Genomic DNA, 27963 nt, shown 5'->3' on the forward strand with positions numbered 1-27963 from the left:
TGCCGCCCCCTTGGCAAATTAGTCATCAGGCGGTGGACAAGTAGAAAGTTTGTTGAGGACTTTCGCAGCAGCGAAACAGGCCTCAATTGCTGATGGCTGCCTGGCTGGCTGGCTGGCTGTTGTTCTTGAAAATATGGCAAAAACCGGTTGCGATCAACATCAAGAGTGGTGGCAGAACACACACACAAGCACATCTCTCAATGTTTATACGCAAAGCATACCCGTAGCATGTGAAGCTGTGGATCAATAACCTATTACATACCTCAATCGAATTCTTCTGGATTTATGTGGTTTATTTTAGATTATAGCTACAATTTCCATTTAGTTCTTAATTTAAATTCAAATTTGAAACAGTTTCCTCGACTACTCACAAATCGATATGTTGCTTGACCGTCATCGATAGTTACTCATTTTTTAAAGCTGTGCTGCCGTATCATGCAAAAAAGTATGAACAATTACATTAATAATTAATTATATATTAGTATTAATTTTAATTTATTAGCGTCTGGCAGGAGAGGATTTCCCTGACCGTTTAGACAAAGGAGAGGATTTCCTGGAGAACTTCCGTCACGTAGGATGAAAATCGTAAGAGTCTGTCAGAGTCCCAGTTCAGATTTATGAGGGCGAATATTGAAAATTGTTTTTGAACGGATTCAATAAGAATTTGTTTGTATGGAGGACTCCCCACACAAGAACAATACTCTAGTATCGCGCGGATATATCGGAGTTTAGCCCCAAATATGTTCTAAAGATAGAAGAACTGCACCCCAAACCATTCCAAGCTCATTCTAATATTTACTTATGTTCCCACTCCCTCTCCCTTTCAGAAAAATAATAGAATTTCTTATCTCTTTGATTGCGCGCGCTGTTTTTCAAAAATTTTTATGATATCAGTTAACATACATGTGTCTCTACATGTTACATACACTTACATACTGTATACAAAGATTCCTTGCTTCCACAAGGGGTGATTTGAATGTTTGAATTTGTAAAATATTAGGTCATAAGGTATACAAACCAATATCAATTGGTATTTATAATACGTCAAATTGATTCTTCAAACGGATTAAATTATTGTTTCAGTATTAAAAGTCCTTGCAAGCTGGTAATTTAAAATAGAACATCAAAATCGACGAAAATATTTTAAGATTCACTGCTTCGTACGATTTAAAGGTAGGGTTGACAAATATTTAAAAAATATCATAGAAGTGATATATTTTGTTTGGAAAAAATATAAAAACAATATAAAATATATCACTGAAAAAATATCGATATATTTGATATTTTTTAGCTTGTAAATATTTGCTAAAATAAAATTCCGTGCTCATCGGAAATAAATAACTCCCATAAAGAAAACAGAAACTTTACATATGTTTTTAACATCTTTAATCCTTATTCCACTACTAACAAAAGATTATATGTATATTCTTTATGGGGTCAGAAACATTTCCTTCTGTGCGTTACATACATCCACTTTTGTGCACAAATACAATAATACAATATACCCTATATATTTAGATCCTGTGGTTAGTTACCGAACGAAATATACAAAAATATCGCAAAAACATATCAATACATTGATATTTTGGGAAAAAAAAATCACGATATAAATATATTCTTATTTTCTAAAAATATCGATATATTGATATTTTGATATATATTTGACAACCCTATTATAAGACCGCCGAACAACAACACACAACAAGCACACTTGCGTGCCGAATTTTTAAACAAACTGTTTATTGTTAACAAAATCGGCTGCATCTGACTAGAAAAAAAAAACAGAAAGAGTGCGAACCCAAACGGGTAGTTTTTAAAAAGGAGCGAAACGCTTGCGAAAAGAAGTACGAACCGCGCCGAGTAAACCGTAAGCCAAAAGAAAACGAAAAACCAGTTATGTATTCGCCCCAAGTTCGCGCAGTGTTTCCTTTTTGTGGAGCCAAAGAGTTGAAAAATGTATGAAAAATGTTAATGAAAGTGTCGTGAAATGCGCCCCCAAGTGGAGTTTTAAGCGCTAATTGTTGATTTGGTGGCAGCCACAAGAGCAGCCATCGCCCAGCTTGGCCGGACCAGGCCCCGTTTTTGGTTACAGTTAAAGCCGACTTCATGCGAATCTCTTGCCAACTTAAACGTAAGTACAAGCCAAGTATACACACGGCCCAATATAGTACATATATGAATGTATGCATGTGTATATGAAAGTGCTGCAGTTTTCGTGTGGGTTTTGGCATCTTCTTCGTCGCTATCCTATCTCCCGCTGTCTCCTTTTGCAACCGCCTCTGCATTTGTGTGAATGCATGCGTGTGTGTGTGCGTGTGTTTCGCACGAAAGGCAGGTAAAAAAGAAATAGTAAATAAGACTCAAGGGCAGCTAGAAATTATTGCGCAAAGAAAAATAAGAAGACACAGACAGCCAGCCGACCCACATCGGGAATTAAGTGTGGGGACGGACGACGTTCCCAGCGAGTGGGTGGATGACATTTCCCTTGCTATTTTTGGCCTGGTGCTAATTTTATTCGTCCGATTGGCCGTTTTATAGAGCAGTTTTTTATGTAATTGCCGAAAATCTCAGTGTTGACCAAAAGGATTTGCGTGTGTGAAAAATCGATAAATCAGCGCCGCTGCAGCTGGAATTCCCTTCGTGCATGTGGCTCTTGCCAGTGTGTGTGTATGCGTGGGTTGTTTGGTGGAGCCCACCGCCACCAAAAGCCACCAGCAGGCGGAATTGGGGTAGGAAGCAAGCTCTCTCTTTCTCCTCTCTCTCTTCGCAGCCATCAGCTTCTGTGCGTGTGTGTGTGTGTATGTGTGCAGCATACTACAGCTAAGCCGCTCACAATAAAACGTATTTTTGTTGTTTTTGGCGGACAACCCCCTGAGAGCTTTCCAGCGCCATGCTGCATTTTCACCCGAAATGCAAATAAGAAAAATCAATAAAAAGCTGGGAAAATAACATGCGGCGAAAGCAAGAGTCATCCTAACGCCAACAGCAAACATGGAAATATGTTATTAACCCAATTTGCATGTGTGAGAGAGCATCTCTACAGTGAGCGAGCGAGCGAGTATACGAAAGAGAGAGCGTTGGGGCATGACTGGATACTAGTTAATCAATCAAATGCCACAAAATTCTACGAAAAAACAGGTATTAATGCAATAAGCGGACTGTTAGATACCAGCTAGACGGTAAAAATTAAATAAATCGACAAGAAGATACGCGGCAACACCTTGGAAAAAAAAGATAAAAAGACAAATTGGTAGATAGTGGAAAGGTGTTAATTATATTTGAGTCTATTAAATTTCAATAACTCAGTTTTAACCAGAATATTTATTTGTACACCTTTATTAAGACCTCTGCCTCTGCTTATGTCCCGCGTATAATCATCCAAAATGAGTCAGCGGCACTTTGCCAAATACGAAAGGCATTAATCCCAACGCTGGCCAGCTGTGTGAATCCAAATGTTTATATTTAAATGATTTGCCAAACTTTGAACACTCTTGTCGTTCGCCGTAGTGGGAGAGATTCCCACTTGGACTCAGTCAGCCCACCCCTTTGGGCATTCCGTTTTGGCCAAAAGTCAAGTGGGGCGGGCTGGGCATGCGTCATAATTTAAACTGCAACTAAAGTCTTATCCTTATCTTGACAGCTACTTTGGCCGGCAACAGCAACAACTAGACCAGGCCATGCACGCAGCGAGATTTACTCCCACGAACACTCTCAATCTCAAGATAAGAAGAGCAATAAAATGATTGGAATTTTCATTCGACCATATGATATCATAGTTGATTGTTTCAGTAGAATTCTGGCCTACCCTACCCATTCGTACGCCCACTTCCTTAGCGTTTTGCCATTTATTTCGGGGAAAATGTGTGTGAAAAATGTGTCTATTTTTATCATTCGTCTGATTGGAAGTTTCTGCCAATCGATCAGAGGGATTTTGTCGCATGCGATATTTGTTATCAAGGCGCCAGTAAAGAGTAGATACAACCTGTCATACAACGGCAGATTGAATGATTAAACTGAGAGATGGGGAAAAAGACAAATGGGTGCAACTTTCCACAAGCAGGTGGGGGATCTGTTCAACAGAGCATTAACAGTGTGATGTTAATTGGAACTGGAGCATGTTTTATTTTGAGCTGCTGTCAAGTGGGAAAGCTATTACCCAGTGGGAAAGCTACTAATAGCAGTAATATTTATTACACATGAGCTCATCCCTACTTATTACTGACCTAGAAATGTGCTCTGCCCGCGTTACTCTTACACAAACTAATATTTATGAAATTGTTAGTTGTCAAGTCACTAAAAGCCTGCCTGTATGACACTTATTACGAGTTTAAGGGGAAGTTCATTTGAAGGATGTGCCCTTAACATATAAAAATATCAATCTATAATCTCTAGTCTGATAAACTGCTGATTTCAAAGTAATACTGTTGAAAAATCTTTAGTAATTGCTGCCACTGACACCATTTAACCCCCGCAGTAGATTGTCTGGCACCAGTTGCCCCATTCGGTCACTAGAGTTCCTAGTAAATGTCATACAGACATACAGACTAGAGTTCACTTATTTTAATTGTGGCATACATTTTGACCATTTCAGTACACACAGATATGTGGTTATAGTTACGCGTACACATATGTAACGTACTTGAGTGTGTATGTGTGCGCTTTAGATGCCAAAGACATGACGCCATATTGCGTGTCAGTGGTCGAGAAAGAGCCAGAGCAAGAGATAAAGACTGAGAGAGAGCAAGAGCGCGAACAGCTGACACTTGACACTGCCCGGCAGCCGCAAAAGCAAATTGCATTTACACATGTTTTACCGTTAGGGTGACGGACCCCCACCGTGCATACATATGCACATATGTATGTACATATGTATTTACATATGTAAATGTAAATGTGTACTGCTTCTGTGGCAGTTAGTTTTCCAATTTCAATTAGGAAACAACTGTGTGGAGAGGGAGACACAGCAAATGCAAAACATATTTTCAATTAGTTTAATCACTGGAACACTGGAAGACTCTCCTCCTTCCAGCTGTTTTCGTGCGTGTGGGGTGTGATTGTGGGAATGCGCGCTGCGCGAGTGTGCGTAAGTGTGGGTCGCGGGTCTGTTCTGGGTCTCTGTCGTATCAGCATTTTTCTGAAATACCCAGCTCAAAAGATATCGGAAAAAGGCTGCCCTTATAATCTGTTTGGCCACAGTCAAACGTCTTCGAATGGAATTCGATAATAAATATTCCAGTTCGTTTTCAGTTCTCTTTCTGTTGCAACCTCAAGCTGAGTCTTTCACAGCGAGGTGTTACTGTAGCTGCCCCTCTGCACCCACCACATGACATAAATATGTTTATGTTTGTTGAATTTCCACGTTCCCTTGAACGAACCCGTGTCTGTTTTGTTTGCTTTTGTTTGTTGCCTTTTCGTTTGTTTGTGTGAAAGTGAGTCTCGTGGAATACCGACCCCACCTCCTCCACAATCGTCCATTAGTTTTACTGTTCTTGTTTTTGTAGTGCCTTCTGTCTTATCAGCAGTGCCAGTGCCAGTGCCCGTTGCAGTCTTGTCTGCTGTGTGTTTTGTGGCGTACTTTTCCATTCAACAATTAAATGCGGAGCTGCAGCCGATTTAATTATTGAATTTATTGCCGCTTCACTCTGCAACGAATTGGTTGCTCCATGCCACCGAAACGACTATTGGGTGGGTTTATTTTTAAAAAATTCATTCGTGGGGCAAACCTAATTACCCGAATGGCACACATGTGGCAAATTAATTTGAAATATTGAATGGCATTGCAGTCCACCTCCGCCTTAATTGTTTACAGATTAATTTCAACTTGAGAGAGTAACCGGGAGAGCGAGAGGAAGGAGCAGCAGCAGCAGCAGCAGCAGCTGGGTGTGGCCCCCGAGCGTTGGGTGTGAACAATTAGCCAGGGAACGAATGCGTCGTCGATAGCCAGGCCGCTTGGCAAAAGTGTCACGCAACCTGGGCACAGCTTTTAGTGTGGTCTCAGGCAGAGGGGGACTCATCACGTTCCACTGGCCAGCGGACAGACACCATCCAAAAGCGAACAGTGATGCTAATCGCGCCACCGGGCGGGCGGATGAGCTATTTTTGGGCACGCTTTGTTTACGTTTGGCCTATGGCATTCCGAGTGGGCGTAGGCTCATCATACTCATCCCATTCTATATTCAGACATACAATATTTGGCACATTTCTCCAAATCGGGCAAGCGTTAAAGGTCAAGCTAATGGCATGGGAACATTCCCCGAAGTCTGTCCCTCTCCCACTCTCTCTCGGCCTCAATTGGTAGCCTCACAACATTATGCAACGGTTGGCGGCCATTCATCAAACGGTTCATAAATCAATCAAGCCCAAAGACACAACCAATTAAGCCAATCAAAATGAGATTCTCAATGTGCCTAAATTCAATAAATTCAAGCATGTTACCATGTTTATGGCCATAAAATATGATTTATGAAGCAATCAGGCATACAGAAAACTAAAAATGCAATTCCCCATCACACAAGAAACACCCCTCACTCCCCTCAGGCAATAACCTTCGACACCTCTTACATTTTTTTCGCAATAAAATTCACGAAAATCAATTTTCAATTTGCATGCCAAACCTAAGAAAAACAACAACAAAATACAATATAATTTTCGAGTGTTTTTCGCGTGCAAAAATTATGCAAATTAGACAAATCAACAGCGGGAGGGAGGCGGCGGCAGCGCCCGAGCTGCTTCTTGCAGTGCTTAAAAACAAAGGGGGCAAAAAAGGCAATTGGCAACCAAATACCACTTAATACATTATGCAAAGAAGAGACCCGGACCCCCAAGAGCGAGCACCCTTCAGATGCGCCTTCTCTCTGCCAGTGAGCGCCATTTCAAAAGGCAAATGACGTAGCGCTTATTGATTATTTCTTTGGAACATTATGAAAGAATCTGCATCAAGCAGTTTTGCTAAACATTTAAGTCTTTTTTGGGGTGAAGGAAAATGCCAAAGGCACGGGGAGTGCAAGACCTTTTCTCATGACCAAGCTTTTATTATGTTGCAATATTTATCAGGGCTGCCGTTTTTGGTAAGGTTTTATGCTGACGTTCATGCTGATGTTCGTTCTTTATGCTTGCAGTTTAATAACTTAAGACTTTGTATAACTTTTCAATATGAAACTTTCGGTTTTACTTTTAATGCATCGTTGATAGCATTCATTCATTCTTTAGCTCTTTTGAACTTTTTTGCTTGCTTTTAAACAAAATCTGTATTAAGAGCATTTTGTTGTTCCTTTTATGACATTTATGCACCCCTCATACGATACATTTATCAGTGATATTATAACGAAAATTGATCCATAGAATTATTGTGGATTTATAAAAATGCTTCTATCCCTCTACCCTTTTTAAGCCCAAATTTACCATAAATCACACCACAAATTAATTGATTTTACTGCTCCTAAGTTAATCTTATGCTAAAACACTTCCCCCAGCGTAAACTAAGAACATTACTAGATATAGACCCATGTAAAAATCAAATAAAAGTCTGATTTAACATGGCAATGTCCTCCAAATGATGTTTTGATCATCAATAAAAAAAAGCAACTCCCTCGATTAATACATTTTCGCTGTGCCTCACGACAAAACTGATTGTTAAGTCTATTCGATGGCTTTTGGTCATTTACCTTTCGGCGCTGCGTGAGTCCCGCCCTAAAAAACCTAAGCCCCTGCACCACAACGAATCAAGATAAATTGTTTTATGGCAAAAGTTGTTTCTAGGTGCTGGGAGATTGAGAGGCGTGTTTTGGCATTGGCCTGGGCCACATAATAAACGTGTCGAGCGTCAAGTTTTCTGTGTCACTTTGCATATGATTCATGCGACTTTTCTTTTGCGTGTCGCCCGACTTTGGTGTCTTAACTACTGTGGCTTCCTCAGCCAACGCGTCTACTTCCCACTTTCCCCACTCTCACTTTCTGGCCACTCATTCTGAAGGGGGTTATTCTAGATTTCCACATAAAACAAATGAAGCACTTCCGAGGGATTTCTCAGTTATAAAATGTTTGTTGAATGTACCTAAGTTTCCTCTTTTTCTATGGGTATCTTAAAAGGTATTTAGTGTTAAGCAAAATAAAATCCAATCAAACGTTAATTAAATTGGGGAATCTCTGTCTTTCCAATAAATCTCAGCACCGATCCACAAGAGTATCTTAAGCTTCGACTCAACGATCTATCATTGCTCCCTCTCTCCTCTTTCACTGGTTTTATTTTCTGTTTATTTTTTTGGTCATCTGTGGCATTGGATATCTCTCTGTTTTGGGTGTCGCCGCTGGCGTGACTTTCTTTCAGTCTCGCTCTCGCTCATGGCTGATCATTTGGGCATGGAAATTTGTCAACTTTGTGCCGTTGATTGCGCTATATTTGTGATCTGTCTGTGTGGCGTGTCGCCCCGGGGCGATACTTTTATTGTACAATTGTGGGGCTTACAACATAATTTGCCAAATGTGATTAGCAAATTATGGACATGGACTGGGGACTGCCGAGTGCCGACTGTGGACTGAGGACAGCGGACTGCGACGGCGACTGCTGCTCGCTTTCAATTCAACGCTTCGTTTAACTGAAGTAAATTGAAAGCTTGCTAGAGGCAACAACAATGGCAAACAACAGCAACAACAATGGCATGAACTAGCAACAATTACAGAAAATTGAAAAGTATATATCCAGTTTTGTAGCAATAAAAAAATTGGCCATTCGCGGAGGAGTTCATTGACTTTTCCTCTTTTTGTTTTTAACTGTGGCATATTGCTTATGGGTCTTTGGCTATGCTGCCTCCGGGGCAAATGCTGTGTTCTCTCCACACTCTCCGCTTGGCTTTATTTCTAACATTAGAATCATTTGGAACTATAAAGCTCCATGTCCCCCCATTGTCACAGCTCGTAAAGCGATCTCTGGCTCATTCTCTCTCTCCCTCCCTCGAGATGTCGTCATTGCGTGGGTTACGCCGCTTTGCTTTGTGGCGGCCTTTTGTGTTATTTACGTGTTTTACTTAATTGGACTGTGTAATTATTCATTATTTGTAATTTATTCTTAAGCATTGACGACGGTAATTTTCAGTGTGTGGGAGGGTGGTGCCCCATGGAAATTGTACACAAATGGGGAAGCGCAGACAAGCGTCAGGTAACGACAGCTGCAGCTGTGCAATAGCGAAATTATCGATGGTTTTATGGCACCAGACTGACAGCACATAGGAAAGCTATTTGGATTATAGATTTATTATGCTTAATATTAAAACTAACTGATTAACTTGTGTATATTTTTATAGATAATCTGCTCATTGATTGCTTTAGCTGTCTGAGTGTTCTTTTGGTAAATATTGATAGAAAACAATGAGCAGAGATAAGTAGTGAACTCTTTGCACGCATTTCTTTTAACACTCGCACAGAGTTTACCTGATATATTTTTAATTGTACAGAGTTCATTGAATAGTTTTCGTTTTTAAACATTTGTTAGACTGAAATCCTGTTAAGCTCCTGTAGAATATTTCTGCTTGACTAGGAGCAGTGTTTCTGTACAAATATTCAAATATATTATATGCATTTTATATTCTTGAGTTCTTGATAGAGTGAGTCACCTTTTGGGAACCGGCGTGAACTCATCCTCATTTTTTTGCTGCTCTCTTTGGGTTATCGAAAGATGCGCTGACTTGCCTCCCTACAATATAGATGATTCAGCGCCGTGCTTCTCTACCATAAGAAACATCAGTCATAAGTATAATTATGGCAAAATTGGTTTGATGAAAAACTCCGTTTAAGCCGAGTATGGAAATTGTTTGTAGGTACAAATACACGTGCAATCCACACACTCATCTATCAAAGAGCGTTTTGCGCAATTATCATAAATGTAGTGGCAGTTTTTTCTCTGCTTCTTTTTTTCCTTTTATGATTTCTTACCTTTGCGCAATAAAAGTTTATTAACATTTTGCATATTTGCCTAGCAACAAAAACAACAATTTAAGGCAGCACAGCCAAACGGTAGACACGACGACGACGACCGCAAGAGTTGGGGCTGGGGCTGGCCGCCGGCTTGGCTGTACACCGTAACGGTACTTGAGCATTCAGTGTTGAATAATGAAGGCGCACAAAGAAAAACTGGCAAAGATTAACAAATGAGCGGCCGCGGAGATGCCGGGCTTAGCTTGGTTTGGTTTGGTTTCTTTTTACTGTATGCAAATCGCCAAGCTGGGCCACGCCCACTGTCAGTTGCAATTTGGCCAAAAGAAAATTATGTACGTTTCCTGGTACGTTTTGAGTTGGCTGCCATTCGGATGGATTCTCTGTGCAAAGTGCAAAAACATCAATTAAACAAAAAAGAAAAGTAAAATGAAACAGAAATTCCCTAATGAGGCAGGGCAGGGCTTATCTGCGCATTTGCATCTCTAAGTACATGGCTTCAGCGCACTTTTTTTTGTATTTAGAAAAAAAGTTTAAGGTTTAGTCTAATCGCAAACAATGGAAAATTTACAATATGGAAAGTTGGAGCAGAAAGGGAGAGATACATAGGGGGGATAGAGAGAGGGCGATGGCCTATCTATCAATGTGCTAAAAGCGTTCAGGCCCATGCTCTCCTCTCGAAAAGCAAACGGCAGCAGCAGCGCAGCAGAAAAGGCAACAAGAAAGAATGGAATTAACGGTATGCGAGGGTTTTGATACCCTGGGATAAGCATTTCCTCCAAGGCAGCTACAGATGTTACTTATTGCAACAAAAGTTTGTGGAATTTGATGTGTTCATCTCATCATCAGAAATGTGTTGCACAAATATGGGTTCAATCGGTGAGCAGATAGACTCGGAAATACATAGACAGACATGTGTTGTACCAAACCCATAGCGCTACTTGCTCTGCAAGGGTATCGAAACAGCAGCAGCAGAGCGTCAGCAGCAGAAGCAGAAACGAACAGAACTGTTTGTTTGTGTATAACAATATAGCACTATAACAATGGCTTATTCAGCGTCTGTGTATAACTGCCACTGCGCTCTAATAATTATTTATAATAATTACTTTTTTTGTGGCCCGCTGTTTTGGACATTAGGAGACGCGCGCTGCCGCGGTCCGTATCTGGTTTAATTAATCTCTTTTTGCGCTTTGGCTCTCCTCTCTCGTTTTCGCCTGCCTGCCTGCCAAAAGTGTTGCTAGAAATGATCGAAATCGTTAGCTGACCTTGAAGATAGTAGCAGCTACGAGTACTTGTGTCTGTATGTTCATATTTATTTATGTTATAGAGGCAATATACATTTCGGTAGACCGCCATTTAAAAATGCATTCACTTGCTTTTTGTGTAAATTATACGCTCCGTGGCACGCACTTTCCTCGTACCCCAAATAATATTTTTCTTTTTTTTGGCACGCACACATCTTGCGGCAGACAAAGTCTGCGGAGCCGCCCATTACACTTGCACCATCCATAAAACTTCTCATTTGTCGTCGATCCTGACATTAACAATTTTGTTGCAGCCGACAATGTCAGAAAAGATGGCAGGCAGCACGAAAGTGAAAAAAGCAAAGTGCAAAAAAAGTGTTGAAGTAGTAAAGAAATTTAGATACTCTGCAATGGTCAGTCATCTGAGAAAAAGAACAATAAAAATGTTTACCAGAATAAGTGAAACCAGTAGAAATTCGATTTTTGTTTAGAAACAATATTTTATTTACGTGAAAACTTACATATATTCTAAGTTGTTTATTTGATTGCATTGCAAGACGAGGCACAAAGTCCGTGTTACCCGAGCCTCAAAAGTGTTTACTCTACTCGACAGCCCCAGTAGCTGGGCTGCACTACTGTGCATCGCTTTTGCTTTTGTTGCTGGTATTTTTTGGTAGGGGGCTGGGGACTGCGGACTGGTGAGGCTGCCCGACTGCGACTTGGCTTTGTCGCCTCTTCGAGGTCATAAATGTTTCGTTTTCATTTTAAAATAAAAATTTTACTTGTGCAAAAATACAAACTTTTTGTCTGTCTGTCTGCTGGCCTGGCCTTTGCCTTTGCCTGTGGTTTGGGGGGTTTTTGTTTTCTTTTCGTTGGCTGGGGCTAAAATTTGCATATCAAAAAAATGTGTGTTTTTTTCTTTTAATGGCAACGCGAATTTCTTCTACTCTGACACTGACATGACACTGCACGAAATTTGTGTATGAGTGGAAGTGTTGAGGAAGAAGACAGCTGCCCCTCCAGCAGCTGTAGAGGATGACATCAGATGCTAAGGGAGTTGTCTATTTGGTTGCTCTGTGCACTGAAATATAATATGCAACTGTCCTAGAAGCACTCTCTGCGGAATGCCTCACCAGAGGTCCAGCTTGCGTAACTTTACTTTAGCCTCATTTGATATTTTAACGGGTAATTGCGGCCAGAATGAAAAGCACGTTCCACCACAAACTCGGCGCGGCTATAACGTGGAAATGCTATAAAAGTGTGATTTATGCTTATAACAAACCAAAACAAAAGTAGAACTCGCTGCCGCTTCCGCTGCTGTTCCCCTGCTACTGCTGCTGCTGGCCTTGTCTTTCTTCCAATCAACGTGCATTGAACTTATTCACATCTCATCATGTTAACCCCTGGCTCTCCACCCGTTCATGCAGGCCCCCAAATTGAGGCAGGTTCAAATTTGCCTTTCATATCAGGGTCTCTGGCGTATCAGCGGCCTTTTGTTTGTCATTTGTCCCGAGACTCTCGGCGGCTCCGGCAGCTACTTTAACTTTTTGCTTTTCCGCAATTGTAAAAAAATACTAATTTGCATAAAGTTTCACACGCCGGCTCCCACACACAGACAAAGAACGCTCACACACGCTCGTCCCTGCTCTCCATTGCATGCACACTCTCTCCCACACTCATTATCATTGTTTGCTCTCCGTTTCTCTGTGCAAATGCATGCACTCTCTCCTCCCAAGGTGCATGCATAAAAGGTGAGCAATTCCCTCACCTCGGCTGCGAAACTCTTCCACACGTCGTGCTTTGTGTTGACTGCCGTTCGCTCTCTCACCCAATTCTGCACTCTCTCAATATCATTGCTTTTGCTTGCGCTCTTCTGCCATTGCATTGCAATTGCTGCTACACCTTCTCCTACTTTACTCTCTCTCTCTCTCTCTCTCTCTGAAGCACTTGTTCGCTATCATTGATGCGGCCCCCTCTCCCACTCTTCATCGCTTGCGGGGCGCTATCTCTTTCCGCCTGGGGTGCTGCTGGCTGGCTGCCCCAGTCTGGGAGCTTGCGGTCTGAGCGCCACAGTTTGCTTTTTGATTCGGTTGCGCGCGGTCAACATTGGCGCGCGTTCACGTCATCGCCTGTCGGGTTTCGGTGTATAAAATAAACCGTAAATAAGTGTTAAAACCTTTCCGTTGATGATTTCTGTGCCACGCTTTGGTGCTCCCTCTCTCTAGCTCTATCTCTATCTGTTTGTTAGTGTCTATCAAAAAACACACATGTGTCTACCCATACAAATAAATAAATCTCTTAATTTCACCAAAATTTCGTCTGAAAGCAGAGACAACAAAATTTTCGAAACACGGGCGACAGCAAATTTGATTAGCAGCTATCAATATTGTATATTTTTTTGGTGGTTTGGACGTGCTGGCATTTAATCAGCAATACAGTTCGGTGTTCCCAATTGGGCAAAACAATTCAAGGCCCTCAAACACGTACCTAGAGCTAAAAAATAAAATTAAAAAACTTCCGTTTACTCCCTTTTATGGCAGCATCTAAACAAAACAAAAAAAAAACAATCAAATAATCAATAAATCTGTAATAAAACGAGAGAGACACACACACACACACATAATTGTAAGTTGGTGGCGAAGCGTGGGCAGAGAGCGTATAAAATATACAAAATCGTGTGAACAAATTCCAGTTGGATCTATAAAGACTGTATGACATTCTCTTTCGATTTTATATATTAAAGTTGCGAGTGCTTCCACTATGTGTGTGTGTTCTAGAACAAGAGAGGCAAAGACTGTGCCCAAATAAATAGGACTTTAAAATACTCGGGCAGACATAGGAAAAACAAGGATTTTCGCCCTATAAACATGATCTTTAAGCATTATTAATGGAAGTATCATGTTTTCGTGTTGTTGGAGCTTTAATTATAACCATTTATATACAGAAGTACGATTTTTGTTAGCCAGAAACTGGAGTCTGTAGCCACAACATTGTATAAAAATGGTTCAAGTGAAGTGTTAACCAACCTAATAATAATAATTCAGAAAGAAATTACATTGCGTGTCCAAAATTCCTCTAAAACTGTTCCCCTTAAATGTTAAATGAAGTGTCGTAGAGGCTTAAAACATCAGCATATTCAGCACACACACAAATACAGACAAAACACCTAGACGAACAGCTGTGTTGCTTGCTGTTTTCACAGTTGGATTGTTTTTGCTTTGGCTTCGGAAACGGCACGGCCTGGCCCGAGCTTTGGCTTGGGTTTTTGCTTTGGCTTGTGAATCTATAGAGACGGAGACCTGAGACTGGTCTCGATTTTGGTCTTGGTCTCGTCTCATTTGATTTCAAGGGCCTCCGCGTTTTGACGCCTGATTGAGTTACAAAGGCAACCCATTCCACCTCAGTAGTAGTCATAAATCAACGTTTTTTTTCAGAGCCTTTCAGCGGGCTGTCTCAGCCGTACTCGAAGTACATGCAAATTAGTTACGGAAACGTTTGGGAATACTTGTCGATCGACCCTCTCTGCTATTACAAACTTCGCTTGGCGGCCTCTTTGCACTCTGCGTGATCTTTAATTATGAATCAGGCGCAGTTTGTGTCCACAATTCTCTCACAATTATTAATCGCATGGGGTACGTACGTATTTGCATGTCGTTCATTTTCATTTACTTGGTTCGTTGCTTCATGTGCTGCTTGCTGGGTTGTGCGGGGGAAAGGTCAACCTAAAGTCAATGCCAGGCCAAGTCTGTAAGAAAATATTACATATACGAATGTACATATGCATATTGTATAGTATATACACTTTGACTAATTAACGCTGAGGCGCCACTAAATGTACATTTTAATTGAATTTTATTTTAATTTTAATTACCATGCAGTCGCTCCAATCTCGTCTTGTGTTCCACAGTGGCTCGACATTCTGATTGCATCAATCAGACAGAACCTCTCTCTGAAACTCTTAAAGATGTTCAATTTGGATCTCTGTAGTTTTGACTTCTCTGCTCTTGAAATATTTTCGAAACTGATTTGGAAAGCGTACTTCTGGCTGTAAGTACAATCTTTCTTTCGTGGATCTTGTCATTTTGAGTCCTTGCAAGGCTTTAATTGTATTTTCTAGGCCAAGCCAAAGTCAATAATCTGTCATTGGCTTATAAATCCATTAATTGGCCTCAATTTTCGGCAGCTTAAGTGTATATTTCTTATGGCATGAGCTTTACGAGTTCTTTTTATTTTTGTTTGCTTTTTTAATTACCATTCAGACTGCATTCTTGTTCCGGCTGTTTCGACAACGAAACATCATCAGCAACAACCTCCTGTTCTCATCGCTGAGACTTAAGCTGCCTGCTAATTTATATTTTGATTTATTATCACGATTCTGCTTCTGGCTGCAATTTTTTTAGCAGTCAGGGTCATGTCTGCCTCCATCAAACTTTACCTCTAATGAGTTTTGCTTTTCTGTTTGGTCTAGAAGAAAACTACTTTCAGGCGTGGCCTGATCTCTATCTGCAGTGCAATGCAACGGCGTGGCAAGGTCCTTGAGTCCGCCCTGCGTGGTGGGGTGGCTGGTATTGGCCAGCACGTTTCAAATCACAGCCTGCCTGCCGTTACTGACCTCGCAACTGTTATTGCAGGCACTGCTTACTGGCCTGGCCTGGGCCTGGGCCTCTGCTTTGAGCGCCGCAGTTTATGTGCTAAGTGCAGTAAGTCGTTAAATGAAGACCCACATTGCCACAAACAACACCACACATGCACTTCACGGCATGGCACGAGGCGCCGCCAGTCGTTTGTAGTCGTTTCCAGTTGCTGTGCTGTTGCCCACCCACTCGGTGGGGGGCACTTGGGTGGGTATCGTCCACTGGTCGGACAACGCGTTCGTTCGTCCATTTGGTTTTGTCGGTTTGTTGGTTTCTGGGCCACAGACAGAAAGTGAATTCAATGTAGTTGCCTCTTGGCTGAAATTTGAGTTTTGTTCTTGTTCTTTTTATTTGATTTTTATATTCGCGGGTGCTTGGAGGTGCAGCTCGTCAAATGCTACTCATCCTCATTCGCATTCTCATTCTCATTTCCATTCCTATCCGCCTTCTTGTCTTGCATACCAGCGCCCATAATTGCCCGACAGCCAACACCGAATCGACCGAGCCACACACATTTCATTGGCTTGGCTGAAATCTTGTGGCTAGTGATGGTAGCGTGACTGCTGGTAATCCTGTCAAGGTTTCTCCTTAAGTATTACGGCATTTTAAGTCAAGGTTTATGAGAGGTTTATTGAGGGATAGATGGTCAAAGTGAGGGAAAATTGATTGATTGTGTGAGACTTTATGTTTACAGATTAAAGGAATTTGTCAGAAGTGTCTTCTGGAGGTTTTTGATAGATTCTAATCATATTTTTAGCTCTTTAAAAGCAGATCTACTGAATGCAACCTCAAAATGTTTGAACGGCAGAGAGGATAAGTTGAAAAAAATCGTATAAAAAAAGATTTCTTATGGGAACTTTTTATTTTTCTCAACTTCTTCCTTATTGATGAATATTTCTCTTTAATGTGTTTCCCTGCATATCCTATTTTGTATCAATAATAAACGATTATTGTTTGATTCATGCGCAACCATCTCTAGATGGATCTCACATGCCTGCAGGCTCGTCTCGTTCGTCATTTTAACCCAACAATTTGTTCAGCAATTTGTGTGCGAGTGTGTTTGCCTTGTGTTCAGGGAATTCAAGATGTTGTTGAATAGATACATAGATGGATGAATGGATGGAGAGCTTCCACCAATTTGCAACCTCATCGCGAGATCGTCGAACCCATCTCTGCCCGACGCGCCCGGACCCACCCCACAGCAGAGACCCGCCCAACAAAGCGATAATATTTTTTTTGCTATAAATACAGGCCATTATGATTATTTTTCTCTTGTTTTTTATTCATATAATATTTTTTCCACTAAAGAGTTTTTGTTGGCAGCAATATAGTGGTTGTGTCACTTCTCTTTCTCTCTATCTGTCCATGGGTATCTCCTATCTGCTACGCCGCATATGCACAGTCCTCTCCTCTCCCAACCCATCAATCCACTTGACTGGCAATAGGCGACTGGTTTTGGGAAGCCATTGACATTCATAGCACACTTTCCCAGCTCTGTTTCAACAAAATATAAAAGTGTTATAAAGGAATTAATCTGTGATGGCATAAATTCATTTGTTTATGAATATAACTCTTAGATCTGTTATCCGTTCAACAAATTCCTTTGCTCTTACCTTTCATTGCGTGTGTCTGTTCCTGCCTCTTGGAAGTTTTATCCATCTGTCATCTGACAGAAGTTTTGTGGCGTGTGTTTTGACTTTAAACTTGAATAAAAGTGTTCTGCCCACACTTCCTAACGCCTAGAGGCAGAGGCAAACAATTTCCATTGACTTGTCCCATACAAAACCATACATTTACATGCCTTTGCCTACGATTTGTGTGCTTCTTGGGTCGTCGCCATCCACGTTATCCACGTCATCGTAATCGTCAACTTGTTGCGCCCATATTTGGCAACAGATTCAAATGACCGAACAAACGTCCGTCTGTCTGTCTGTCGTCTGTCTTTCTGTGTGCCTGTCTCTTGATCATTTTATCGGCAATCAGTATTTATATCTTGTTTGGACCTGGTCTTGCCGTCCAAGCCGTCTGTTCTAGTGGCTGGTGCCGTTGTTCTATCTAGAGGCATTAGACATTAGGCAAGGCGCTGGCATTACTCATATACTCACCCATGGCACGACCTTTGTTTGGCAATCAGCTTTTATTTGCTTACGATAAATGGGAAGGTTTTATAGGAAAATTCATGTATAGAAATATGAGTATTTTACGTGTTAAATAATGTCGACTAAATTGAGCGTGATGTGGGCGGGTTCTCATTGATTTACAATATGCGATTGCATAAATAAATTAAAAAATAATAAGGCATGGGCTAAGCACATCAACAAATGCAGTTTTTTTAACGAGAGTTTCTTTAGATAATTTCTGGAGGGAAAGTTCTGTCATAAATGTGTTCATTTTATGGATTATTCTAATAAAAGTGTTGCCTCTTGAGGTTGAATCTATCTAAATTTACTGAAACATTAAAAAAAACCTTCAAAATATAATAACTAGCTGGCGTTTTGTACATTAAAGATGGAAATAGTAGTCATGGAGCATTTTATTATGTGGATTTGTGTAATAAAAACCATCGTAAACATTGTGGAATATTTTTTAGTGCTGACAGAACCTTCTGAAGCTGTAATAAAAAATATATCCCATCCTACATTCCACTTGATAGCTAATAATTTAAACATTTGCGCTCGAAATACATTTATTAATTTATAATTAAGTAAATTTCGTGTGACTCTGTTGCCTAGACCAACATTTTTGTTGCCATATATAGAGGCTATAGACGGGTCTATAACTCATCCAAGCTGAATCATAAAGCGGGGCAAAGGAATGAAATAAAAACTGGTAGTGCAATTCCGTTGCACGTACTTATGTATGTATCTGACAGAACGTGCAATTATCGAGTTACAAATGAATTTGTTTTTGCCTTTATTTTTTTTTTTGTCTTGTCTTGGTCGCTGATTATGGTAGTGGTTTCTTGTTGTTGTTTTTGTTTATGTTGGCACACTAGCTGCCGGCGTATATGCAGTTCTCTTTACATGCATATCGTGTGCAATAAGCCATAAATTACATAATTGCCGTACGTTTATCTGGTGGATATTGGCAACCAACTGTTTGTTTTTTTTCTTGCGACGATATCGTATCGGGTGTGTGATCTCTGGCTTTTGTGTTTTAGTTTGTTGAGGTTGAACGAACGAACGAACGAAACTCCCTCTCCTCATTAACCTGTGGCACGAACGTAGATAATGTCTTTGTTGAAGATTTCTTGGGCTAAGAAAACGGTATCAGATATCATCTAACAAAATGTAACATGCCAGACGATCGATCTCTGTCCGCTTTGTTGTCCGCTTATTGGCTGATTTATACAACTGTACGTTACCAGGTTTATTTCTTTGTCTCTGCGACAGACCAGACTGACAGATAGACACGATTTGCATGATCAACCACTTGGAAAATCTATATATAAACCTACAGACATATACATTTACTGCTTGTAGAACTTATTAATTTTTCATGTTCAGCGATTTGTTGTGCCATTGGCTTTGCGTCTCGCCTTTGTATGCAAATTTAAATGAAGAATAATATTACAATAAAGTGCACAGAACCCTGTAGAAATTATACGACTAATGAGCACTTGCTTGTGATTGCTTAAGAGCTTTCCTTTTAATCAACTTACGAATGTGTCAATTGGTGTTTCCCCGCCACTCTCGATTAAACTGTCGAAAAACCTTCTCAACTCTCAGTGAACTGAGCCAATATTTGCTCGCAGTGTAAACACGAATATCGTACCTTATAAAAATGTTTATTATTTACGCGTAAATTCGCTGAAATTTCAGCTTCAGCGTCGGAACTTCACTCAGTAAACGCCAGCAAACTGTGCAAACAGAGACGTCTCCATAAGGTTCCTTTTGTTTTCTTTAGGTCTGTCTCTCCCTCTGTGGCCTGTGGCTATGCCCTCCAGCATATTCCCACTTCCCCGGTATTCAATTTCAAAAAGAATGAAGCGCCAGCCAGCCACTCAGCCCAGCCAGCCAGCAGTTTTGTTCCCCGCGAGCATGCACTTTGCTTCCGAGATATGACAAATTGGAATTGAAATTCTATATGTTTGTGTTTGCCTTTTGGGGCTGAGGGCGCCGCTGCGTTAGAAAAGGAAGCAGCCAGCGAGGGTCAAGCGCTGCCTGACTTTTGCTATTGTTTGCCTGCTGCTGCGGTTACCCGGGTGGGTGGCTGGGCTGTGCTGTGCTGTGCTGGTGGGTGCTCTGCCTTGGGCAAGGCTAATGATGAGCTGATGGCGGGTGGCGGGTGTGGGTGTTGCACTGACGTCAGCCCCCAGACTCGTATTTAAATGAACAATTGTTTAATCAGACTAAGTCATAGACAAAAGTGGCAGTTGGTGCTGTCTGAGTGCTCTGGAATTAAATTAATTAAATAATTTCCTGTACTCTAGTGCATTTTTCCTTTGATTAAATTGATCGTTTGGTTAATTAGTAATCGATAAATATCTGGTTTTGACAACGATTTGCTAGCAGCTCCCCTGCAGTGAATTTTTGGGCATTTCCTGACAAATCAAAAGTGCTGCATAAGCGTCATAAGATTCCAGTGTTAAATAATTGCCTGTGAAAAAAACCACACATACAAATTATGAAAAATAATGCTTTTCAAGCTTCCGTTAAATAAAACAATAAAAATGCATTAAACTTAAGCTTGAGCTTGAGTGTTTTTATAGAGACTTTGTATGCGAATGAAGTAATTTCTGCCTGTTTACACCTCTTATGGGATTACTTATGTACATAGTATACAACATATACTTATTCCCTCTACCCTTTACTCTTTTATTTGCAGTTTAATTGTGCAACAACAACAATACGGAAAACAACAACAGCAGCAGCAGCAGAAAAAAAACCAACAATTGGCACAATTGGCGATAAATCAGCGAGCAGCAGCAGCAGCGACAGCAACAACAACGTCATCAAAACGCAACGCTGACAGCAAAGAAGAAGAAGAAGACGACGCCGAAGACAAAGAGGAAGAAGGAGAAATAACGGTGTGAACTTCAGCAGACGCAGCAGAAAAAAAAACAAAGAAAAAGCAACAAAACAAACGAAGGAAACGAAACAGCAAACTGCAGCGGGAAGAAAGGGAAAACGAAGACGAAGACGAACCAACAAAAAAACGAACAACGAAGCAGCAGAAGAAGCAGAAGCGCACAGAGCAGGACAGGACACTTGCATATCGATTTGGCTATTCGCTGGAGCGGAGACTATTTTTAGTGATATCCTCCCAGTATCTTGGAGCCCCCTGTTCCAGGCAGATTGTTGAAGGCAGCTGCAGGCCAGCAGCAGGGGAATGCAGAATGTGGCCATGTAGGCAGCCCTAGACACTGACAGCAACAGCAACAACTGATACAAAGAGGGGGAAGCAAGCGTAGCCCAAGCCCAAGCCCTAGCCACTTGACAGCCACTTGGCATTCAGGCAGCAGCAGCAGCAGCAGCAGCAGCAGAAGCGGCAGCAACACCAGCGAACCATAACCAGGCAGACCGGAAAAGCGTCGATGAGTTGAGGCCTCCAACCGCTCTCATCCTCATCACTCCCCACCCCTTCTCCACTACCTGTACCCTTGCTGGTGCTTCGAAAGCTGAAACTGGAACTGGTAACCCGTCCTGCACCACCGTCGTCCCCTGGCTACAATGGACGCATCGCCCACATCCCCTGCGGCAGCTTCTGCACTGGTGTCGGGCAGGTCATTGGACCAGCAGGTGGACGCCTCGCCCAATCACTCGAACTACTCGAATCTCACCAACAACAGCGGCAGCAGCCCAAGTGGCAGCAGTGTCTGCAGTCCCTCCACCACATCCTCATCCTCGTCGGCGCCCCAATACAGCGAGGACTTACGTGCGGCAGCCGCTCGTAATCCCAATCCAACTCAGAATCCAAATCAGAGTCGGAGTCACAGCGGATCGGCGGGCACAGGCACAGGCTCATCGTCGGCGGGCAAGACCTGCGAGGTGGATGTGGGCGAGGAGGAGCGCGACACCTTCTCGCCAGTGTCCAGTCCGGACTGCAACGGAGCAGCCTCCGCTCTGGGCGCAGAGGTTCTTGCCTCCGGCAGCGACACAGGCCTGGACAACAAGATCTTCGAGGGCGGCAGCGGCAGTGGCAGCAGCAAGGCGAAACCTGCATCCAAGGAGGAGAAGCAGCGCCAAAACGAGGAAATTGTGTGCATGGAGACCTCCACAGTGTCCACAGAGACGGGCTCCTGGGAGTCGATGTATCCAGTGGCCATAGATGCGCCTCCTCCAGCCCCATCAGCGCCCGAGGAGGATGGGACAATGGAAGCGGAGTCGAGCTGCGTCTTCAAAGGCATCAGCGCCAGTTGTCTGCTGCGAGATCTGGAGAAGCGGGATCAGCCGCTGTCCACATCCGGGACGAGTGCGTGCTTCATAGACGCCTCCTCGCTGCGCGACGAAGATGAGGTGCTGTCCTTTCCCAGTCTCGATGGACATGCACAGGAAGAGGAGCACGAGCACGAAGAGGAGCACGAACACGAAGCGGAGGCAGAAGCTGGGCCTGACGATCACGAGCAGGAGGGAGCACAGGAAGCGTCGCCCACACAGCAGCTGGAGCAGTTCCACAAGGCCTTTGCCAGGTGCAAAGGCTCGAGCATGAGCCATGGCCGCAGCAGCTCCAACGATGCCGATTCCTCCGACTCCTCGCTCAGCGTCAAGATGCGACGAGAGCAGGAGGAACAGGAGCGCCCAATGGCTGCCATGAGCGTCGGCAGCGGGGGGCCCTACAGCTTCCAGCACAATGCTCAGCACTTTAGTGTGCATCCGTTGGGTAGCAGTCCGAAGTTTGCGACCCACCACCACCACTCGAACAGCCACCAGAGCCACCACAATGGACAGCCCGATCTCAGCTACACCACGGACTACTCGTCCAGCAGCCCGGCTCCCAGTTTGGTCTGGTCGGAGCACAGCAGAGCCACGCATGCGCCGCACTCTTCCGCCTCGGTCTCTGCCTCGACGCCACACAACTCGATGGTGCACATAGAGCCAGCATCGGGCAGCAACAACAGCTCCATTCACAGAGATTACACCTTGTCCTCGTCGCTGTCGCATCACCGCGACTCGGGCGCCTACTGCAGCGATGCCACAGACTCGCCGCTGCCCCTGCCGCGCACCCCGAAGCGCAGCTCCAAGTTCGATGAGGCCAATCCCATAGTCTCGGGCGGTGCCTCCATCGAGGACTTTCGGCAGAAGCAGTGCGAGAGTCCCAGCATCAAGCGGCGCACGGACACCTGCCCCATTGTCTCGGGTGGCTTTGTCTCGCTGGACTTTGCACCCACGCGCCCGCTGCAGGACGACGATGAGGATGATGACGATGCGGACGATGCGGAAATCTCTGGGGTGGAAATGCGCGTCAAGTCGGGCAACCAAGGCTCGGGATTGCAGCGGAAAGCGGTGACTGGCATCGCCTCCTGGGTGGTGGACATGAGCGACTGTCGGCCGGAGCGGCGTCGCAGCACCAGCAGCACCACCTCCAGCTTCCGCGAGCGCTCCGATTCGAACAGCTCCCACAAGAGCGGCTGCGGGTTCTACGTTTCGCTGGATGACATGGATCGTAAGCCGCAGGAGCCGCAGCCACAGGGCCACAGCCACAGCCAGCGTCGCAGCTCAGCAAATCCTACACGGCGCCCAAGTCCGCTGGCTTCTTTGTGAATCTCTCGCAGAACGAGGCGGAGGAGGAGGTGCAGCCAAAGGCATCGGAGGAGAAGCAGCAGCAGTCGGAGCAGAAGAACATCTTCAGCATGTTCATTGACATTGGCGGCGAGCAGAAGACGCCACGCGGAGCACCAAATGGACGCAAGGAGCCGCTCAGTCTCGCTCAGCGTTTGTCCAGCTCGTTGAGCGCTTCCTCCGCTGCTGTACAGCGACGCGTTGAGCTCGTCGGCGATGTGATGAAGTCCAGTGCCAGCTCAACGGAGACGCTGATGGCCAAGAGTGCCACACAGAAGGAGCTGCTGGCGCAGGCTGGAGCTGGGGAAAGCAAGTCCCTGGACTACAGATGCAATCTGGATCCACCACTGACTGTGGCCGCACTGCGTCGCATCTCACAGCAGCAGCGACAGCAGCAGCAGAGCGATGCCACGAAGCGGCACAGCTGGGGCAGCAATGGGAATCCGGAGCACGGCGGAGTAGGCAACGACTGCAAACGTTCCATCAGTCTGACGGCCAACGGAGTAAACGGCAACGACTCTGGCGCGGGTCTGATGAGCATCATTGACAAGCTGCCAATCATTTCGAAGGCTTCCTCCCTGTCGGTGGACAGTTCCCTCTCCCCCTACGACGACTACAGCGGCGGCTCCAATGCGGGCGGGCTGAGCAGTTGCTCCGACGAGCTGCTGCAGCAGCAGCAGCTGGTGGGTGGGCGTCTGAAGAAGCGGCGCTGCGATGCGCAGCTGAATGAGACCTACGACAAGAGCAGCATGGCCTCTGTCACAGAGGGAGTGCTGTCCAAGGATATGTCGCCGGCCTCCAACACGGACACGGATGATCTCACCTTCCAGCAGGACGAGCAGTTGGCACAGCAGCAGGCGCAGGCACAGGAGCAGCATCCACTGATTCCCGTGCAGCTGAGCAGCAGCTCGAATCGCACCAGCGTCATGGAGACCATCATCGAGGCAAAGGAAACAGCCTCGCCCAAGAAGACGGCCTCGCTCACCAATGGCCACACCATGGAGTCGCTGCATGCCACCATCGAGAAGCAGAAGCAGCTCCTGGAGACAGTCAACGAGCACGGCGAACAGCAGCAGCAGCAGAAGCAGGCGGCACCGACTGCCTCCGCCTTTGTGAAGCTCTCGGACATGGATAAGCCCGTGAAGCATGATCTGCAGTCGCCGGATTCGATGAGCAAGAGCGTGGGCAACAACCATCGCAACAGCCACAGCTCACAGCTGGGACAGCGCCTCTACCGGGATGAGAACAAGGGACGTCCACACTCGTGGGCCATGACTCGATCCACGGGCAACAGTTTGCAGAACTTCACCAATTCGGTGGACAACATACGCAGCCTGTCGCGGCTGTTCCCGAACTTCTCCAAGGAGTTCTCCAATTCCCTGCCCAACGACATGACCCTGGAGCATGCGCAGGCGCAGCAGCAGCAGCAGCAGGTGGACTACATACAGACCGATCTCAGTGCCGACTCCAGCCTGGCCTCGAGCTTCAGCCGATCGGGCATGGATGAGTCTTCCATTAGCTGCCGGCAGCCGCGTCGCCTGGGCGAGGATCTGCTCAAGATGTTCCTGCAGGAGATTGCCACAGATATGCTCGTGGAGGTGCATGGCCGGCGCATTCGTGCCCACAAGTGCATCCTGCGCTCCCGCTGCCAGTACTTTGCAGCCATGCTGGCCGGCCATGGCTCCCAGAGCGTTGTCTCCCTGCAGGGCTACTCCTATGCGGCCGTGCACTTTGCCCTGTGCCACATCTACTCGGGTGCCTCGCACCCACCGGATGGCATCAGTCTCATGGAACTGGCCGCTCTCGCCGATCTGCTGGGACTGGAGGGACTCAAGGAGGTCACTTCGCATGCGCTCAAAACGAATTACTGCCACAACTTCCACAAGCCGTGCTCCGGCTGCATCGATGGCATCCTACAGGTGCTGCCCGTGGCCCTCAACCATGCGCTGGACGATCTCTATCGCAAGTGTCTGCGCTGGACCTGTCGCCACTACCTCAAGGTGTGGCCCACGCGTCAGTTTGCGCAGCTGCCGCCGGACATACTGGGACGCTGTCGTCAGCAGATCATTGCCTATATGGTAAGAGCTTGCCTTTGTGTTGCCTTTCTCTTGATTAATCACTTCTCTTGCTCCCCCGACAGACCTCGGAGACGGTGCTGGACACGGTGCTCGATTGTGAGCATTTGCTGGCGCAGCTTTCGGCCTACCGCTGGGGACACGTCTGCGAGCAGCTCGTGCGGGACATACTGGATGCCGCGCACGCCTATGTGGGCGATCACTTTGCCAGCCTCATTGCCAGCGATGCCTTCCTGTCGCTGGGCCACGATCGGAGTCGCCACATTCCCCATTTGGAGGCGCTGCTGCGGCAGGCCGCCTCTGAGCTGACGCCAGAGCAGGCGTGCCGCAGCTACCAGCGCGTGACGCGCCTCAATGCGGTGCTGCGTGCCAAGCTGCACAATGTGCCGGGTAATCTGAGCGAGCTGGTGCAGGAGCTGCACGGTCTGCAGGAGGAGGAGCAGCTCGACTGGAAGCCGGACTACGTGCGTCTGGTCTGCGCTTTGGTCTACACCGTCGAGCAGTGCCTCATCCGACAGTGTTCGCGTGCAATGCGCGTGACTGCCTGGCAGCGCATGGACCTGGAGCTGCGCAAGAAGATCCAGGGCATGGCCCGACTCACGGAGCCGCTGGACATGAAGCGGCAGGGCGGCAAGGCGGTGGGCAAGGCCTTCTCCTTTGGCGGCAGCACACGCAGCCAGGATCTGGTGCAGATAAAGCTGGCCATTCAGGCGCAATCGAAGCGTGCCCACGCCCAGGAGACGCACATGTACAAGGCCACGCAGACACAGGATGCGGGAGCAGCCACCAATCATGTGCAGACAGCAGACCGTGGCGTGCAGGCCAATCACGATGGCAGGGAGGCAGGCAGCAGTGAGTTTTGTCACCTTATTTTTCTCGTTTCCAAGTGGAAGATTTTTATTTTCTGACTTACCTTTCAGGCAAATTGCTCAAGTCAAACTCGCGCGCCCATGTGCCGCATCGTGCCGCCTCCCAGGTTGCCTCTGAGCGTAACAGCATCAATCTGCATCGACGCACGCAGTCCGAGGCGCCGCCAGTGACGCAACACAAGAAGACAACAGCGGCAGCCGCGGCAGCTGTTCCTACCGCAGCTGAGGCCAAGGCCAAGCCAACGGCAGCACCGCGCTTAGGCGAGATTCGACCCCGCTACTTGGAGCCGCGCAAGCCGAGAGCCACGCTTGGACCCAGTGGACCCGTGCGCAGTGCCACCAGTTCGGGCATACCCGCCAGTGGAGGAGCAAGGAAGGCGCCCGCGAAGAATCTGCACATCTCCTCCAGCGACAGTTCGAGGAATTCGAGTCCGGCGGCCACGCGGCGAGTGCAGAATGGCAATGCCACGCGGCTGGGCAACAAATCCAGCAATCTGTCCATGGACAGCCTCTCCTCACCGGCCAGACGGGCCAAGAGCAGCTCACGCGCCCCCACCAACGACCGCTACTCATCCGATCAGAATGTGGACTCGCTGGCGGAGAGCATGAAGAGCTCCGTCATCACCAATAAAACGATCTCACACGAATCCCTCTCGGGTAGCTCGAAGCTGGCCCGCATACAGCAGCTAAATGGCCACACGGCGGGGGCCAAGCCATCGACAGCAGCGGCTGGTGGCAAGACGAAGCCTCTGCAGCGTGGCTCCACGGTGGGCAACAAGTCGACGCGGCAGCTCAAGCAGCAGCACAATGCAGTGGCCTCGAATGGCTCGAGTCCCAGTTCGGTGCACACGACCAAGTCGGCCACCAGTCGCCTGTCCTCCGTCAGCAGCACACTCTCCACTCGGGAGCTGTTCAAGCAGCGCTCCATTTCGGTGCCAGCAGGTGGCACGGAGGCGGCACCAGGCAACAAGGGACGCCCCAGCTTCCTGTCGGCCAAGTCGCGCGAAATACTGGCCAAGCGGGCAGAGAAGAACAAACTCCAGCAACAGCAGCAGCAGCAGCAACAGAAGCAATCCTCTTCGGCTGTGGAAAGTTTGGGGGATGAGCGCGGGTCGCATCATCTGCGCTCGTCGGCGGGCCCCCTGCGTTCCTCCTCACATTCCGCTGTGGCCAGCATGCTGCAGCAGCACAATCTGCGCAACAGTCTGCCCTCCAATATACCCACACGACGTCCCAACACGCTGCAGCTGAAGAAGACCACCGCCGTCTCGAATGGCATGGCCACCAAGGTGATCACGAACGGCATCAATGGCACGTACAAGGCGGCCCAAGCGGTCAAACAGAAGCTGGACTTGCTCATCGATGCGCAGCTGGAGGGGGCGCACATGCCCCAGGAGCGAGTTGAGTCAAAGCTGGAGCGTTCCAGCACCTTCTGCAAGGATAGCGCTGATCTGGATATTAGCGAACTACAAATTGTGGAGTGAAGCAGGAGA

At 45.8% G+C, this 27963-nt stretch overlaps 1 protein-coding gene across 1 annotated transcript; it reads left to right on the forward strand.

Annotated features, from left to right (window-relative positions):
- Positions 1-1685: 1685 nt before the first annotated feature.
- LOC117895564 lies at positions 1686-27959 on the forward strand. Its single transcript, XM_034803280.1, is given in 5 exon segments — positions 1686-2131; positions 20633-23430; positions 23433-25604; positions 25667-26453; positions 26522-27959. Coding segments are annotated over 4 exon segments (6345 nt in total). The 5' UTR covers positions 1686-2131; positions 20633-21477; the 3' UTR covers positions 27955-27959.
- Positions 27960-27963: the final 4 nt, after the last annotated feature.

Source organism: Drosophila subobscura, chromosome J (assembly GCF_008121235.1).
Source record: "Drosophila subobscura isolate 14011-0131.10 chromosome J, UCBerk_Dsub_1.0, whole genome shotgun sequence".
Taxonomy (NCBI): domain Eukaryota; kingdom Metazoa; phylum Arthropoda; class Insecta; order Diptera; family Drosophilidae; genus Drosophila; species Drosophila subobscura.